This window comes from Platalea leucorodia, assembly GCF_965183815.1.
Source record: "Platalea leucorodia genome assembly, chromosome: 1".
Classification (NCBI taxonomy): domain Eukaryota; kingdom Metazoa; phylum Chordata; class Aves; order Pelecaniformes; family Threskiornithidae; genus Platalea; species Platalea leucorodia.
In genome coordinates this window covers 25,741,438-25,758,805 of record NC_138823.1, presented here as the reverse complement: position 1 = coordinate 25,758,805, position 17,368 = coordinate 25,741,438, and the positions used below count along the sequence as shown (strand labels likewise).

The 17,368-nt window shown below is 60.4% G+C and overlaps 1 protein-coding gene across 1 annotated transcript; it reads right to left on the bottom strand.

The window, feature by feature from the left end:
• Positions 1-316: 316 nt before the first annotated feature.
• On the bottom strand, positions 317-11,276 carry GDF6 (growth differentiation factor 6; the record flags this gene model as incomplete). The annotated part of the gene is made up of 2 exons (XM_082309774.1): positions 317-1,200; positions 10,940-11,276. The coding sequence occupies 2 exons, from the start codon at positions 11,274-11,276 to the stop codon at positions 317-319; spliced, it is 1,221 nt and encodes a 406-aa protein (XP_082165900.1).
• Positions 11,277-17,368: the final 6,092 nt, after the last annotated feature.

The following is a 17,368-nucleotide window of genomic DNA, read 5'->3' as shown; positions in this document are numbered from 1 at the left end:
GACAGATCGCAGATAAACCCCGGGGGAGGGAAGGGAACGGGGACGGGACCCGGCGGGGGCCCCGCCGCCCGCCCTTCCCCGCACGGCCGCCGCGGGCAGGCGCCGCCCGAGCCCCCGCCGCCGCCGCGGGCGGCTGCCGCCCAAAACGGGCGCCGGGGCCGCCGCCGCCCCGCTCCGCTCCCCGCCGGCCGCCGCCCGCCGGCCCCCTTCGCCCCAGCCGCGCTGCGGGCGGGCGCTCCCCGCTCCCCGCCGCCGCCGCCGGCGCTTCTCCGCCAGACGCAGCCCCGGCCGCCGCCGCCGAGGGGCGTCCCGCCCGCTACCTGCAGCCGCAGGACTCCACCACCATGTCCTCGTACTGCTTGTAGACCACGTTGTTGCCCGCGTCGATGTAGAGGATGCTGATGGGAGTCAATTTGGTGGGGACGCAGCAGCTGGGCGGCGTGGAGCCGGGGTCCATGGAGTTCATGAGGGTCTGGATGATGGCGTGGTTCGTGGGCTCCAGGTGGGAGCGCAGCGGGAAGTCGCAGACCCCCTCGCAGTGGTGGGCCTCGTACTCCAGCGGGGCGATAATCCAGTCGTCCCAGCCCAGCTCCTTGAAGTTGACGTGCAGCGGCTTCTTGCTGCAGCGCAGCCGGGCCTTCTTGCCGTGCCGCTTGCCGTGCCGGCTGGCGAAGGCGGTGCGCCGCTGGCGCCGGGGCGGCGGGCGGCGGGCGGCGGCGGGCGGCGGCGGCGGCGGGGGCGGCGGCGGCGCGCCCAGCTCGGCGCGGAGCTCCCCGAGGAGGCTCCGCCGCCGGGCGCGGGTGAAGACCACCAGCAGCGCCCGCTCCTGCGGCGGCCGCGCCCGGCGCCCGAAGCCCAGGCCCCGCAGGTCCAGCCAGCGCGGCGGCCCGCGGCCCGCCGAGGCCCGCAGCTCCAGGCACAGCCGCTTCCAGGGCCGCGGCTCCCGCAGGCCCTGCCGCACGTCGAAGACCTCCCAGCCGGCGGCCGGGGCCGCCCGCAGGTCCAGGGCGCGGGAGTCCAGCGGCCGCGGCGAGAGGCAGGGGAAGAGCTGGATGTGCAGCGGGGCGGCGGGCGGCGGGCGGCCGCGGGGGGCCCGGCGGAAGAGCCGCAGCTCGGCCCCCACCAGCTCCTCCGTCTCCGAGAGGGTCGAGACATCAAACACATACTGCTGCCGCCTCAAGGGAGCGGGCGAGAGATCGTCTGCGAGATAAAAAATAATTACAGTCAGTTGCGCTCGGGGGGATCTGCCGAGAGGTCTCGGCGGAGGGGAAGGGCGGGCAGGGCCGCCGGCTGCCCGGCCAGGGCCGCTCCTGCCTGCCTCGCCCCCGCCGCCAGCCGCGGCCGCCCCCGGAGCGGGACCAGGGGCTCCACCGGGCGCCGGGCCCGGGGGAGGGCGGGGAGGAGAGAAGGAGAAAGGAGGAGAAGGAAGAAGAGAGAAGAAGGGGAGGGAAAGGAGAGGAGGCAGGGAAGGACCGCACCAGACAGGGGACCGCTCTCCCGCACAGAGGCAGCCCCTGCGCCACGCACGTCCTCTGCCCATCAGCCCCGCCAGCGATGCGGGACGGGCAGTGTTTGTGTGCTCCTGTGCATTACGCACACATATATGCATGTACACATATATAGTCTCCTTCAAGAGAAAAACCTGGACTTCTTTTTTGACACATTGGTGTACGAAGTGCAGTGCAGAAAGCAAACCAGATTCCCCTGAGCTGCTTTCCAATAAAATGTTTACAACCCAGCAAATACAAAAATTCCCAAAGCCCCTGGGTTTCCCCAGAAGCTAGTAAAGCTTGTGTAGATTTCAATAGTAAAAGTGTCACTGGAGCCTCTGTTCAGCAGCCCCTCGCCGCTTTTCCACGCTCAGCCCGCTGCAGGGGTAGAAACGGAGACTAAAGAAATATACAGCCCCCTGTTATTTATTGATATCAAAGGTCATTGCGGTTCCTAATCAGCATATTTCACAACCTCGGCTCCACCTGACAGGCCTGGGGGAGCCTCCTGGGGGGCAGGAGGGACAACGGGAAGATTTATGCCAACCAAGACCTTCAGACGCGCCACGGCGATGCGGATTAACGTCCAGTTAATCAGTGCGGATTAGCGTACCGCCAAGTCGCCCTGCGTCGCTGCGCGTTCCCCCAGACGCCAAGAGGGAGACGGAGCGTGGACGGGGAGTCCCCTCCAGGCCGCGGGAGCCCACGGCGGAGCCTGCCGAGCGCACCCCCCCCCCGCCCCCGGGGAGCCCCCGGGGAGCATCCCCGGCCGCGGAGCTGGGGGCCCGCCGGGCACCGCACACCTGCCCTGGCCCCGGGGCGAGGGGGCCGGAGCGGGGCCGCTGCTCTCCGCCTCGCCGCGGCCTGGCAGGGCGGGTCGGTCGGGGAGAGGGGGCTCCCTGGCCGCGCTGCGCTGCGCTGCGCTCCGCGGGGGCTGCGCGCCGGGGGGAGCGGTGCGAAAATAGGTCAGTCCCTTCGCGCATCCCGGGGAATTTGGACCCGGGCCTGCCGCATCCCTGCCCCCGCTTCAGGCTGGGCGGTTTCCCCGCGGCGAGGCTGCTCCTGCCCCGGCGAGGGGCGCACAGCCGGGGGCAAGGGGCAGCCCGGCCGGCCGCGCACCCCTCTCGGGTGGGCCTGGGGGGAGTCTGCAAAAAACACACACACAGCCCGAAAAATGCCGTCACAGCCCCAGGTGACGGCCACAGCTGCTCCGTCGATCAGGTGAAAAGTGAAATCCAGCGGGAGCTGCCTACGGGCGCTGGACCGTCTCGGCAGCGCTGCAAGGACGGAGCAGGATTTGGCCCATGGGTTGCTTGTAGGTTTGGGGGTGTTTTTCCGCCCATCACACGGTTGTGGCCAGGGGCTGAGGTGCGCCTGGGTGGCAGGAGGAGGGTACGGCAGCTCAGGAGAGCTCTGGGGCCGTTGTCCCTTCTTCAAGGGGGTCCCAGGCAGGACTGGGGGCTTCAGACCGAAGGGGATGTGCATCCCTCGGGCAAGGACGCGCGGGTCCCCCTCCTCCTCGCCTTTGCCTTTCTCTGCGCCCAGCATCCATCAGATGCCCGGGCATCCGACACGGCGCAGACGGGGCTCCTGGCCTCGCCGAGCTGCCTCCCACCTTCCTCCAAGGGCTCCAGCGACCGTCGAGGAATCCAGCTCAGCGCCTTCGCCTGCCTGGGCCCACCCCCGGCTTTAGGGTGCGGGCAGACCCGGGCCTGGGCGCAGCTCCGCTTTTAAGCCATCTCTCTGCTTGGGGGGCTCAGGCTTCGTTGACAAAGTGAGATCCTCGCCCTGTTTGATACTCCCCTGTCGCGATGGGGTGGAGGTGGGGGTCGCGCTGTCCCTCCGGAGCAGACAGCCGCCCGCCTCCCCGCCCTGCCCCTGGCCGGTGCCCCCGCCCTGGGGTCCCCGCATCCCTCCCGGGGTGCAGGAGCAGGCTGGCCCGGGCTTTCGGGGAAGGGGAGGGCAGCCCTTTCCAGGGGGGTGGGCGGACACGGAGGTGGCAGCGCGGCCCCCCCGGGAGCCCCCCCGCAGGCGGGCGGCTGCGGCGCGGGGACTCGGCCCCCGGGGGTCCCCGCTGAATTCCCCGCGGGTCCCCGCTGCTGAAAGCGGTTTACAAAGGGTCTGCAGACCCCCGTCATGCGGCGGGGCGGGGGGAAGCCGGCCCCGGTCCTGCGGGTGTCAGAGGCTCGCTCCGAGGGTGCTCCCCAGCAGCATCCTTTGAAGCTCCAGCTCGGCGGAGGTTGAACGCGTTGCACGGCTCGGTGGCGTGGCACGGCACGCTGGGGACGCGGCCGAACGGCAGAGAAACGTGCCCCCGGGCAAGCGGGTCTGCGAGCCGGGCTGAGGCGGCACCGACTCCGCGCTGGAAAACCCCCGCCGGTTCGTGCGGCTGCCGGCTCCCGCTCCGCTCCCCGAAAGGGGCAGGGCTGCCGGTTGTTTCAAATAAGCAGCTCTGAATCCGATCAGATAAACGCTATTTATTCACTCTTGTAACCTAATAATTCCAGATGAATACATAATCCTAAACCGGGACTGGCTCGCTCCCAGCGCGGTCGAGAGGGTGGGAAAAGCAGCGGAGGGCGGGGAGGGAGAGCGGGACCTCCGGAGCCTCCACAAAGCGGGGAGAGACGGGGCTGGCTTGGGGACCCTTTGTTCCGGCGGAGCTGCCGCCCTGCCGGCACACAAAGAGCGGCGGCAGCGAGGGCGTGGGGACACCCGGGCTGCCCCTCTCCCTCCGGGTGAGGAGCACGCACGGAGCGGGGCTTCTCCTCTTCAGTTTTCCATTAAACCCAGGGAGCGGCCGGGGTGACACCCGGGCTTTCTAACAGCCAGCTCGAGGTCTGCCTTTTTCTCAGGCCGGTTGAAGCTGTCCTTATCGATATTCCCGTTATCGAAATATTTGAAGAGAGCAGTAAAGTCATCTCACATCCAGCCGGGCTGGGGAAAGCCCCATTGCAGAAAATGCACCGGAGAGGTGTGTTTATATTTGTAACGTTAATTTAGATGAATGTTGGTTACGCGGTAAGTATTAGTTCTATTTCGGCTCTCCGTTGTTTATTTTTTTCGGGCGAAGATAAACTACTGGGAGCGGGCAGGAGGGGGAGAAGAAGGCAGCAGATTTATCTGGAATTGAAGCATGTGTCAGCGGTGGGGGAGGAGGGCAGCCCTGCTCCGCTCTGCCCTTCCCCAAGCGCCCGGGCAGCGGCGTCTGCGCTCCCGCGGGGCGGGCAGGGGCCGGGCCGGGCCGGGGGGGCTGCGCCGGGCCCCCCCTGCCTCCCCCCCGCTTTCCTCCGCTCTGCGGTTTGGTCATCGCCAAGGCTAAATGAATGGCTGGGTCGGGAGGTTTCCTTTAACTCCCAGGCTGAACCCTCTCCCGCTTCCCGGGGTCGCTTTCTCGCCGGCAGCCTGGGCTTTGAGGCGAGCCGGGGGTTAACGAAGGCTACACAAAGTTTCCCTTTTCATGGCAGATCAGGTACTGGGCTCCCAGCCAATTCATCAGGGCTCAGATCTTAACTTTACATCACTGCAAATTATACCCAAACCACATTCAAGAAGAATTTTCCCATTCCCAAATTCTCTTTCAAGCCGTATTTAAACTCGCAAACCAAAAGCACATTTGCAGTTTAAAGACCCTTCGCAGGCGCTCGCTCAATAATAATCTGGAAATTAAAACATATATCCCTCGTAATTGCGAGGGGCTGCCCACACGTTGTCTGCGGAGTCGCAAGGCTGACAGGTATTCCTTTCGGAGCACTACCCGAGCTGTGGAAACGAGGGGCTGGCTCTCCATGTGTGGGATTTCTCCGGGTTTCAATTCCGCATCTCCCAGCGCCTGCCTCGCCGTGTTTTTTTATTACACCGGGTGATTAGATTTAAAGGTTTCGTTCGCTTTGCTATCGAGTAACAGGGAAAGACCACACCTTCCTCGGACGAGTTCCCAATCCTGCCAAAACCCCGGCGAGCTGATGGAGGGCCGGTTTTGGTTTTTGTTTTTGGGGCTTTTTTTGTTTTGTTCTTTTTTTGGTTTTTTCCCCCGGAGCGGGGAGGCACCTGGCTGCCATGTACCTTTGATCACCGCTTTGCCGTACCTGCGCCGGGAAGGCTGCCTGCCCTCGCCCCGCTCCCCGGCTCGCCGCTGTCGACGGCCGCTTCCCGCCGCCTCCCGCCGCCTCCCGCCGCTTCCCGCCGCCCCCCCGGTTCCCACGAGCGACGCTCGGCCCTCGGGCGCAGAGGGACCGCCCCGACACCCGCGGCGCATCCCGCGGGGCTCCGGGCCCCTCGTCCGTCGGCATCGCCCCAAGAGATGCGCCGAGGCGGAGAGGGGCTTCCTTGGGGGGTTGCTACCTGCTGTAAGAGACATTAACCGAGTCCCCTTCCCTTTCCCCGTTTGCGGCCGTTTCGCTACCCGAAAAACTTCGATCGAAGAGAAATCATTCCTCTCAAATTATTCGTGTTGAGAAAATCGGACTGAATATTCCCAGCGCTCGGAGCTAGGAAATGGAGCGAAGGGACGCTTTGGAGGTTATTTCTGAGCCGTATATGTGGAAGCGCCGGGATACAGCAACACAACGTACAGATCTGGCCACAACTAGCACGGGCTGAAACGTCCCCTTTCGCTCAGAAACCAGACTTCAGGCACGAGAGGACGCCCAACCTCCGTTCCAGCCTGCCCCGAAATCGCAAGGAAACGAGCATTTCTCCGATCGTCTGCTTTTTTTCTCTAGGACTGCGAAACGAGGAGGAAAATGAGGAGGGCGAGGCGCTCGGCTGCCGTGCCCAGCGCCGGGCCGGCCCCGGGCTGCGCCGGGTTTTCTCCCCGCGGGTCGCTCGGCTCCCGGTTGGGGCCAGCCCGGGCTGCGGCACGGCATCGCCCCTCGGGCGGCGGAAACTGAACACCCCCGAAGCGGAGAGCTCCGTCCTACCGTCCTCAAAAAAACAAAACAAAAAAAAATTAAAAAATTAAAAAACCGCCGCCTCTTAGCAAGCCCCGCAGGGGGGCTTCTGGATTTAAAAATTAAAAATAAAAAAAAATCAGGAGCCACCGGAATGGCTTGATGGGTTTTAATTAGTCCTTCTCGTTAGCAGAGCGGCTCCGCGGCCGCGCATCGCCCCGCCGAGCTGCCTGTGCCGCGGAGCGGCCGCGGGGCTCCGTCTCCCGGCTCTTGCGGGCGCTGCTTTCCCCAGACCGCCCTCCCCGTCCGTGCGCAGCCCCCCGCGCCTTCGCAAAAGAAAACAAACAAACAAAAAATAAAAATACAAAAAAGACGCCCCCTCCGAAACCCCCGATTTTCGGGAGGGAGAGACGAGCGGTGCGGCCGCGGCTTCCGAGGGGCCGCGCCGCGCCGCTGCCCGCTCCGCCCGCGCCCCAGCCCCGCGCAGCGCTCCGCTCCCCTCCGCTCCCCTCCGCAGCTCCCGCAGCGCGGGGGCGGGGGGGGAACAACCCCCTAAATACCCCTCAGCGCCGGCAGCGCGGAGCCGCAGCCCCGGCCCGCTCCCCGATCGCCGCCAGCCCCCGCGCTGCCGGCTCCGCGGGCGCGGAGGCTCCGCCGGGCCGTGCCGGGCCGGGCCGGGCCGCTCGCTCCTTCCCCGGGCGCACGGCGGGGATGGGAAGCGGCTGCTCGCTGCCGCGCTCCGGCCGTCTGGTCTGCATTAGTGCTTTTATAAGGGGCTCAAACAAATCGAATACAAGGTCACCAAATAATTAACAGTTGTGAATTCCCTCCTTCCCCATTAAAATACTTCCCTGCTTATATTTCATTTTCCTTCTGCCAACGACAACACTGCCTGGGCAAAGGCGCTGCACAGATTACACTCTATTGCAGCTTTCGGTCCACCCAGAAACCCGCTGTTTTGCATAAACATGTTGCACTAGATGAACTTCAAGTGGGATTTACGCTCTTTGCTGCTGCCACATGCACAGCCCGGCCATTTCCAGCTTCTGCACACGGGATCCCCCCTTCCTCCTGCCCCCTCTCCTCACCCCCCTCCCGACCCTAACGGCAAGAGCAAAATCACGATGGTCGGACCCCTGCCCATCTGAATCGGCTGCCTCTCAACTGGAACACGAAACCGCACAAAGAAAACGGGGAGGGAAAAAGGAGACGATCTCGACCCATTTCGCTTTCCCCGTCCCTTAGGCGCGGAGCTCAGCAGTTCGTGTGCGGGAGCCCGGCGGCGGTACCGCGGCCGCGGGCAGCTCCGCAGGCACAAACGGGCAGGGCGAGGGGCGCCCGCGGCAGCCGGCCCCTCTGGCATTCCCTTCCCACGGGAGATCCCTTTGAAAATCGCGCTCCCTCGCAGCCCGGCTATTGCTTTTTTGTTTTCGGTTTGTTCCGAGCCGTGCCGCGTTTCTTACTAGCTGTGGATTTGCTTGTTTATAGCTCCCTTCTCCAGCTCCCTCCCGCTCTCTCTTTTTTTTTTTTTTTTTTCCCCTGCCTGGTGGAGTCCTTGCAGTTCCTAATTGTCCTGCCTTACCGTGGAGCTCCAATGCTGGGGGTCCTGAGGCCAGCGAGAGCACCATCTGCGTTTTAATGAGTTACTTCATGTGCCAACAGTAATTTTCCTACATTCAGCTAGGTCCTGTCTGATCTTGCGACCGTAACAAGGGGGAGCGAGTGGGGGGCGGGAGGGGGTGGAAAAGGAGGAATCGCAAACCCTTTTCCCCCTTTCTGCGCTCTTTTTCTACCACTGGGAAAAAAAAAATTATATATATATATATATAACGCGGTAGTGTGGCTTTCCTCCTCTCGAGCTAGCCTGAAAGCGATCTTATTAGGTTCAAGCGGGAAGGGAAGAAAGAAGCGGCGAAGAGGAGGGGTGGCTGGTGCCGGCGGCGAAGCGCTGTGCCCCCGCGGCTGCGGCGGGCGGCGGGCGGCGGGGGGCCGGGCTGCTGCAGGCGGGAGCCGGCAGCCCGGCCGCCTTTCCCGCGGGACGCCCCCACGGACACGCGGGCACAGCAGCCCACGCCGTGCGGGAAGGGCATTTCTTGGCAGGACTAAAAGCTGCTTCGCGCTCCTCTCCGGGCTGCTGGCCCCCCGAAATCCTGCCATGAGGGATACCGTGCGGGCAGGAGGGACGGCCACCGCCGTCTCCCCCGGAGCTGCCGCTTAGGTAAAGAGCAGCCCATCTAATTGGGTCAATTTGGGCGGCTATATTGTCTGCAAATGAATTGACAGAAACTTCCCCCCCCCCTTCCCCTCTTTCCCTGAGCAAAGACTGTTCATCATCAGCACAACTCCAGCTCGCCAATTAACTGGGCTAGGAGCCCACGGGGAGGTGGGCAGTAAAATAGCTACCACTTCAGAGGAACGGAAGCTCTCTTGAAGTTTTTTGGTGATGTGCCATTGGCTGGTCCGCTTCATTATGGGAGACAGGACAATATTTGATATGTTATGACATGAACACTCAATTAGATCACTGAGTTGAAATACTCCAATCAGTGGCTTGATGCTAAGCAACCCTCAGAAGGTCCAGCAGAAGGTCACAGCCTGTGACACATCAAATCAAAATCAATGGGGAAAAGTGAGGCTTTTCCTTAATCAAACCAGGACTTCTGTTAGCAAACCACTTCCCCCGGAGTAGAATCTCCCATGCAGCGAGATGAGCTAAATTTGGTAAATTAACTGTCTTTCTTCTGGTTAGCAAGAATAAGATGATCCGGAGCGCGGCTCCCTCTCCCCGCGGCTCGCAGGATTAGCACCCCGTCTCCTCCCGGGGGGCAAAGCGGACAGCGCGTCCCTGAGGGCTGGACTTCCGAAACCGTATTTCTAGAAAGCGAGTCCTCGTCCCTCCCCACCCCCTTTAGAGCCGCGACGAAGAAAACAACCCCCAGAAGGCGAAGGCGGAGAGTAAAAACCCCGTGTCCCCTCTCCCCTCGGAAACGGCTGGGCGCTGCCGACCGCGGGGGGCACCCACCGTGGGCGCTTCCACGCACCCACCCGAGCCCAGAGGGGCGGGAGGGGAAGGGCCCCGCCGAGCCCCCTCTGCGGGGGAGCCCCCCCGAGCCGGGGGTGGCGATGGGGCGGGGGGCTGAGCCGTGGGTGCCGGAGAGGGGGAGAGGCTGCGGGCTGGGGGAGGCGGCGGAGAGGCTTGGTTTGGGTTCGGTGGGGTTTGGGGAGCGAGCGGCCCCTGTAGCTGCAGGGAGCCGGGAGGCTTTCCCGGCGCTGCGTTTTGCCCCGAAAGGGCTGGGAAGCGGGGAGGTCGGCGGGCTTCCCCGGCCCCCGGCGGCTGCGGGACGGCGCTGCCAGCCGCCGGCAGGTACACGGGCAGGGTCCCGGGGGGGCGGAGGGGAGGGTCTTCAAATCGGGGAGGGGGGGAGAGAAGGGAAGAATGCACAACCGTCATTAAGAACCTGTTAACTACTCTGTCGTTAATGGCTCACGAACCAGGGTAATGTAAAAAAGAAAAAAAAAAAAAGGCATTTTGAGGGAAGGGAAATTCTCTTTTCCTCTGGATCGCCGAGAAATCTCCACCCGCTGCCCCGAGTACGAGCGACAGATAAAACAACGAGAGAAAAGCAAAGCAGGGCCCCGGCCGGGGCTGCGGGTCGCGGCGGGGTCCCGGGGGCCCCGAGCCACCGGTGCTGCCCGGGGAGAGCGCGGGCAAGGCCTGGGGCCCGCCCGGCCCCGGGCTCCGCCGCCCGCCCCCTGCGCTCCCCTCCTCCGGGCTCCCCGCCGCGGGGCAGCCGAGGGGCGCGGACCCCGCTGCCGCCCCCGGCCCGGGGACGCGTGAGGGCCGGCCCCGCACACACCGGGCTCGAAGGGCGCAGGATGCGGCCCCGAAGCGGACGGCGAGCCCGGGCCGCCCCCCGCCGCGCCCCGGGGGTACCTGGCCTTCAGGCTGACCCCCACAAGGGGAGCCGACTGCGCCCCGGCCCCAGCGCTTCCAAACGGGGCTGGTGCTCTTCCAGGTAACCCCGATAAAGCGACCCTACGCCAGAGCAGCTTTACGCAGCAAGTGTTTGCCCTCGGTCAGTTTGAACTTTCTATTTGCCTTACAGCCCCAGCGATAAGAGCGATCCTTTCTTCGGCAGACGGGAAGAAACCAGAAAAGCGATTTTTTTTTTTTTTTTTTTCTCCCAAGGTTGCATTTACACCCAAAGCGCGCCTGCAAAGCTGGGGCGTGTTTCCCACCGCCCCGTGATGATTCGGGGACGAACACGCGTGTTTCTCGCACGCAGCATTTACGACTGCTGCGCTCCGGGTTCAGCGCCGCGGGGCAGTTTGCTTGAAAATAAAACAAGGCGATCCACAATTTACCGAAAGATCCACTTTTCTGCAATACCGAGTGGGGGGGGGAACCCCACCGGTGGCCGATGCAGCGCGCTCCCCGCCTCCCCAGCGCCGGGCTCCGCGGGCCGGCAGCCGCGCAGCGCGGAGCGGCGCAGAAGGGGCTCCCGCAGCCCCGGGGGGAAGGTGAGGGGCGGGGGGGGGGGGGGGGGCAAAACTTACCTTGTCCCCTGTCCACGAAACTAGTGATGGTGTTGGCGGATTTGGACGACTGAAAAAAGCTGGCGTTGATGCCCAGTTTCTCCGCGATGGAGTAAGTCCTGAACAGAGACAGCATGTATTCGTGGGGTTCCGCCCGTGGGAGCGCCCGGCCCACGGCGTGTCCCCCTTGCCGCGGGCGGTTCTCCCGTGGGGACCGCGGCACCCTGCGGCCCCGTCCGCCCTTGGAGGAGGCGGCGAGCTCCGAGGCGGCGGGGAGGGAAGCCGGGAGGCAGCAAGGTAAATCCCAGAGGAGGCTGGCGAGCAAGGCGGCGGAGAGCAGGGCCCGGCGTGCATTCATAGCGAGAGGCGGCGGCGGTGGGGAGGAAGAGGAGGGCGGCCCGACGTGCGGCTCCGGCGGCCCACGGAGCGGCGCGGGGACTGCGCGGCGGCGTGGTGCGGAGCGGGGACTGCACCCGGGCGGGCTCGGCCCGGAGCAGCCCGCCCCGCCCCGTGGGTACCGCCCCGCCGCGGACCGCCCCGCGGGGGCGGGCTGGGTGCCCCCACGGGGGGCACCCAGCCCGCCCCCGCGGGGCGGTCCGCGGCGGGGCGGGTCACCCCCAGGTCGGGTGCTTGGGGGTCCCTTTGCTCCCTCCTCGCTGTGGACTCCACGCGGGAAGTGGACAGGAGGGCCGGGGAGAGATGCTGCGCGTCTTGCTTGCCACCCTTTGGGTACCACTTCTCGTCAACGGGTCAATGCTTTGGTGGGGTTTAGGTGCTGTGGTTTCGGGCGTGGGCAGACTCCGGTGATGCTAAGGCTCTTGCTTAAGGCTCTCAGTATTCCCACGGCTACGTGCCTGCCCAGAGCTTGGCACAAAGCAGGGGTCTCTCAAGAAGGAGAATTTGGCAGAAAGTGGGGGTCTCACCATGGGATGCGCCAGGGCCCAGCCAGCGGGCAGCCTTGAGGCAGGCCCTGCCGCCCATCAGAGAGGGAAGGGAAAGCAAAGAAGAGACAGAGACCATTCTCCTTCTCTCAAAATCTGCATAGCCACCAAGAGGGGACCAGCCTGAGAGGAGCATGGTGCCAGGCTGGGGCCTGGGAAAATGCAGTGCTGGGCAGCGCTGGGCAGGCAGCACTGGCAAGATAAGCAGGGCAGGCTAGGGCAAGCAGGAAAGCCTCCCCTAAGCAGGGCACAGATCCTCCTTGCATTGGTCATGCAGTGGAGCTGTCTTCTGCAAGAGGATTTATCCAGCCCTTTTCATTTGGCTTTTCAGAGGTGCATCCCTCAATATAAGACTTGTGTCAGCTCTCTAGGTTGGTTTCATCCAACCGTCTATCTAGGGTTCACAGCCATGGACAAAGCATGGTAACGAGCTTGCATTACTCTACCTGTCCTGTTCCCTCCTTGCTTCTTCCTGACCTCCTTCTCATCCTCCTGCCTGAACCACGGCACTGCTGCTGCTGGCAGCTACAAGCCACCCTCCTTTGCTTCCCCATGTTGCTTTCCTTTGCCCTGTGCTGAGCTTCCCTCCTCTCCCGATCTTCCATTCTCCACTTCTTCCTGCCTCTCCTATCTGCTACAGCTCTGCCACTGGTGGATTTTCCTCTCATTCCAACAAGAGATGGTGCAGCCAGAGGGCTGTGCATGTTTAGCAGTGAAAGCTGAGTCCATAGCAAATAAACGGAATCTGGCTTTCACCCCACATTGAATCTGACTTCTCTGACTGTGCTCTTCCATCAGCAGCTGTTCTTTGTGGGCCATGCAGTTGTACACTGGACTTGCTTGTCTTTTTCTTCCCCCCTCTCATTTTCCACTGTATTGGGTTTGCTTGGCAAGGTTTTGGCAGCGGGGGGGCTACAGGGGTGGCTTCTGTGAGAAGATGCCAGAAGCTTCCCCTATGTTGAATGGAGCCAACGCCAGCCAGCTCCAAGATGGACCTGCTGCTGGCCAAGGCTGAGCCCATCAGCGATGGTAGTAGTGCCTCTGGGATAACATAGTTAAGAAGGGGAAAAAGTTGCTGTGCAACAGCAATTGCAGCTGGAGGAGAGGAGTGAGAATATGCGAGAGGAACAGCCCTGCAGACACCCAGGTCAGGGAAGAAGGAGGGGGAGGAGGTGCTCCAGGCGCCAGAGCAGAGATTCCCCTGCAGCCTGTGGTGAAGCCCATGGTGAGGCAGGCTGTCCCCCAGCAGCCCATGGAGGTTAACGGTGGAGCAGATATCCACCTGCAGCCCCTGGGGGACCCTACACCGGAGGAAGTGGTTACCTGAAGAAGGCTGTGACCCCATGGGAAGCCCACGCTGGAGCAGTCTCCTGGCAGGACCTGTGGACCCATGGAGGGAGGAGCCCACGCTGCAGCAGGTTTGCTGGCAGGACTTGTGACCCCACGGTGGACCCACGCTGGAGCAGTTTGTGAAGAACTGCAGCCCATGGGAAGGAGTCACGTTGGAGAAGTTGGTGGAGGACTGTCTCCCATGGGAAGGACCCCACGCTGGAGCAGGGGAAGGGTGTGAGGAGTCCTCCCCCTGAGGAGGAAGGAGTGGCAGAGACAATGTGTGATGAACTGACCGCAACCCCCATTCCCCGTCGCTCTGTGCCACTGGGAGGAGGAGGTAGAGAAAATCAGGAGTGAAGTTGAGCTGGGAAGAAGGGAGGGGTGAGGGGAAGGCGTTTTAGGATCTAGTTTTTATTTCTTATTATCCTACTCTGATTTGACTGGTAATAAATTAAATTAATTTTCCCCAGGTTGAGTCTGTTTTGCCCGTGACGGTAATTGGTGAGTGATCTCTCCCTGTCCTTATCTCGACCCACGAGCCTTTCATCGTATTTTCTCTCCCCTGTCCAGCTGAGGAGGGGAGCGATAGAGCAGCGTTGGTGGGCACCTGGCGTCCAGCCAGGGTCAACCCACCACATCTGCCAAGAGAGGACAATTCATGCCGGGGTTTTTGGCACCGCTCCCAGTGCGACACATGCATTCGTGGGATGAGGCAGACCCAGCAAGGGCGTATGGAGCAGACATCAAGCCTGGTTGGTCCCAGTTTGCCTGTAGGGAGTTTGGTCCCACCGTGATCCCCAGCTCTTGGGGAGAGACGCTAGGGGAGATGAGGAGCGTGAGGGGGACATTCAAAGCAAGTGAGGGACTCAGGTTCCAAGTGATCCAGGCTGAATCTCTGCTAGAGAAGAAGATAACTCCAAGGCAGGGGCTCACGTGCTGCCCTGCAACCCTCCACACAGGGCTTAGCGAGCTCCCTGGTGTGGTTTTGGCCCATGCCAGCTAGCATTTTCCCAGCCAGTGGAAAAGGCCTGTTACAAGTTATGGCTTGTGCCAGGGCCTGTCCCCAGACGGCCATTTGGATGTGACCATGTGGATGTGGGACACATCGTATAGCTTGGATTAGAGAACGTGGCCCGTCATTGCCTTGGCTTCTTTTTAGTAGGATAGATGTACTGCGAGGTGCTGGCAGATGAACTGTGAAGAAACAGGGCTACAAAAGAGTATCAGTGACAGTGCAGAAATGAGGCAAGTGTTCTGCAAAACCAATTCCCACATCGCCGTGTCCCGTTTTTTCACCCCCTTTTATTTATTGTGCTTTCACTCCTCCTGCCTATCCCCTGGCTTCGCAGTTGCCCTCCTGACCATTCCCCTCCCTTTTCATCGGCTGCTTTCTTCTCTGGGGCCTTTCCCCCTCCTCCTGCCCCTTTGGCTTCACATTTTCTGATGCCTCACTTTTGTTACTTCTTCTCCCCTTTGCCGCCCGCTCCCATCCTTTCTGCTCTGTACTTTGCATTTTGGCTATTTTTTCTTGCCATGACCCAGTTCCTTCCGGAGCCTTATCATCACTTTTTTGTTTCCTTCTGCCCCTTTTGTGCCCTCTTCACTTATTCCACGCTCCTGCCTGCTATCTACAATCAGCTGCCCAGCTCCAGTTTCTTCTCCGCCAACTTCTGCCCAGCCTTAGTCCCCCAGGCTCTTTCTTTTCTCTCCTGCTGCATTTCATTGTCCTATTTTCCTTTTCTGATATTGTTTCCACTTCCCACATCCCCTCCTTGCGGTCCCCAGTGCTGCTGCTGCACGGCTGCCCTTTCCCACTCCCACCCTGCTGGTTTCCAGGGTCCCCTTGCTGCTCCCAGAGTGTCTGTTCCCTTCCTGCCTTTGTCTCTCGGTCTGTCTCTCCTCTTCCCTCTTTGTTCTCAGCTTTTTCCTCCCTTGGCCTCCTCCTCTCCCAAGGGAAGGTGGTTTCATACTAATGCAAAGCTGCAAGGGTCGAGTGGTCTCGAGAGCAACTTCCATCATCCCGATTTCATTTCTACCTGCTGCTTTTGCACATTTTAACGCATTCTCTAAAATTGGCTTGGACGGCTGCTTTCCACCCTCGCTTCTTTATCGAGGGCCTGACTCAAAGCCTTCCGCAGCCAACGGGGGTCTTTGCCCTGGCTCCGGAGACCTTTCAGGCAGCGCGGAGGCCGGGGGAGGTGCACGCCGTGTTGTTAGCACCCCACGACAGTGACGCTCACCAGATGATAGTGTAGCTCACAGGTAGTAGTAACAGCCATAAAATAGCCGGTACTGCTTTCCTGCAGCGTTAGGCCATGTTGTTCAGGGTGTCCCCTTGCCATTTTGGAAGACAATGCCATTGTTCGATACAGCTAATTGCCAGGGCAGTCACTTAAGGGAACGACAGAGCGTAGGGAACCGAGAAGATGTAGCAATCGTGGCACCTTAGGCAGCTACGCAGTCAGATCACTGCGAGGGGCTTGAATATATCAAACCTTTTTAAGAAGTTTTGGGTTTGATTGGCATTGAGAAAACCACGTGGAACCGGACCCGGGAACTGCAGGCAGGAGCAGGCACCTCACGGGGCAGTGGGAGAATGGATCAGCGCCTGTGAAATGTGTGGGATCCTGGCTTTGGAGCTCGGCAAAGGGCGTAATAACGGCAGCAACAACAATAAGAAGAGTAAAATAATAGCAGCCACCCGAAAAGAAAAGCATTTTTTAAAATTATTTCCTTTCTGATTTTCTCAACAATAAAAGTTGGCCAGGTTTCAGTTTATAATTGCATTATAAATATTTTGTAACAATTTTTTTTATTTCAAATATGTTTCTCCAAACGAAAGCAATTTGGAGACTGCAAAACTGCAGTTTTAAAACCAGTTTCATTAATTTCCTTGCATTAGTACACACAGTTTTCACATCATTCAAATTTTTTCCTTTCTGTGAATTTGCTGTTCTGGGGAAAAGAAAAATAATCAGAGGCAAATTTGAAAGCCAGGAGACAGCCAAAATCAAAAGCAATGTTTTTCCCCTGGAAGTGTAACAGAAATTTCTTTTGTTGTAACCATAAAATGAGCAGCAAAGTTGAGGACTAGCGTCAGAGGTTAAAATTCATCCCTGCACAAGTGGTCAAGCCAAGGCCTAAGCATCACTCATTTCACCTCTGGTTTGTGGCCTTTCGGAAGACTTACTCTGGTGCATAAGTGGCGTTAATACAAGCTGATCAGTTTGTAGCCAGTCCCTCTTAATATCTTTTAGTTTTTTACAGCTAGGTTGTGGCTTATTTTAACATGAATGAGCCATTGTAGGGTTTTTATTTCTGTGAACCAAAATCATTCTCTATTAGGATGACTAGAAAATGTACCCACTCAAAGTATGGGCTTCTTCCCCCTTTGCCACAAAAAGCTTCGAAAAGGCCGTGGTCACACCACATAATCAGGGGGTAGGGATTCCTACCAGCAGAGCAGTTGGCACAGCGTTTTCTGAAATGCCTGTGTAGTCCATATGAGCTGGTTTTCAGCAAAACACCAGACTCCACAAGCCTTGGCTTTGAAAATGGGACTCGTCTTTCAAAGGCCCCGGATCTGAGGCATGAAACTCTCATCGCTTTTAGCTTCAACTTTTTTAGCACCCCTGCCTCCTTGCTGCAGTGCTCCTGAAAATATTGTTTTGCAGTGCTCCATACTAGCAGGAATATTTGTTTTCAGAAGGTAGATTTTGACCCAGAGGTTGCTTCCCCTTCCCGAATGGACCTTTCCTCGTAGGTAACATGCCAGCTCCTCTCCCTGCCTCCCCCCCGGCCGGGCTGCCCTGCTCTCAGCTGAGAGCATCCTCGGGGAGGGAGCACCAAGCTCCCTTCTCTGCTGCCTGCATCTTGGACCATCATGTTAGCCAAACAGATATTTTTTTTTTTTGCTTAATACAGCAAACCATCAATTTTTTCTCAGCATATTTGTTTCAGCCTGCCCTCTCTCCAAACTGTTAACATAAACCTCAAAAGTCTAAGCAGAACAAGAATTTTAACTGTCAAAACTATGGCATGTGAACTAACAGGAGGTGAAGGAGCATGCCGAAATAAACAGGGTTGCTTTAGGAGAGTCTGAACCAGCTCCCGCATTGTGGTCCTCCAAGGAAAGTTCTGTTTCGCTTTCCAAGCATCCTGCGAGGGCTCCGCGCCT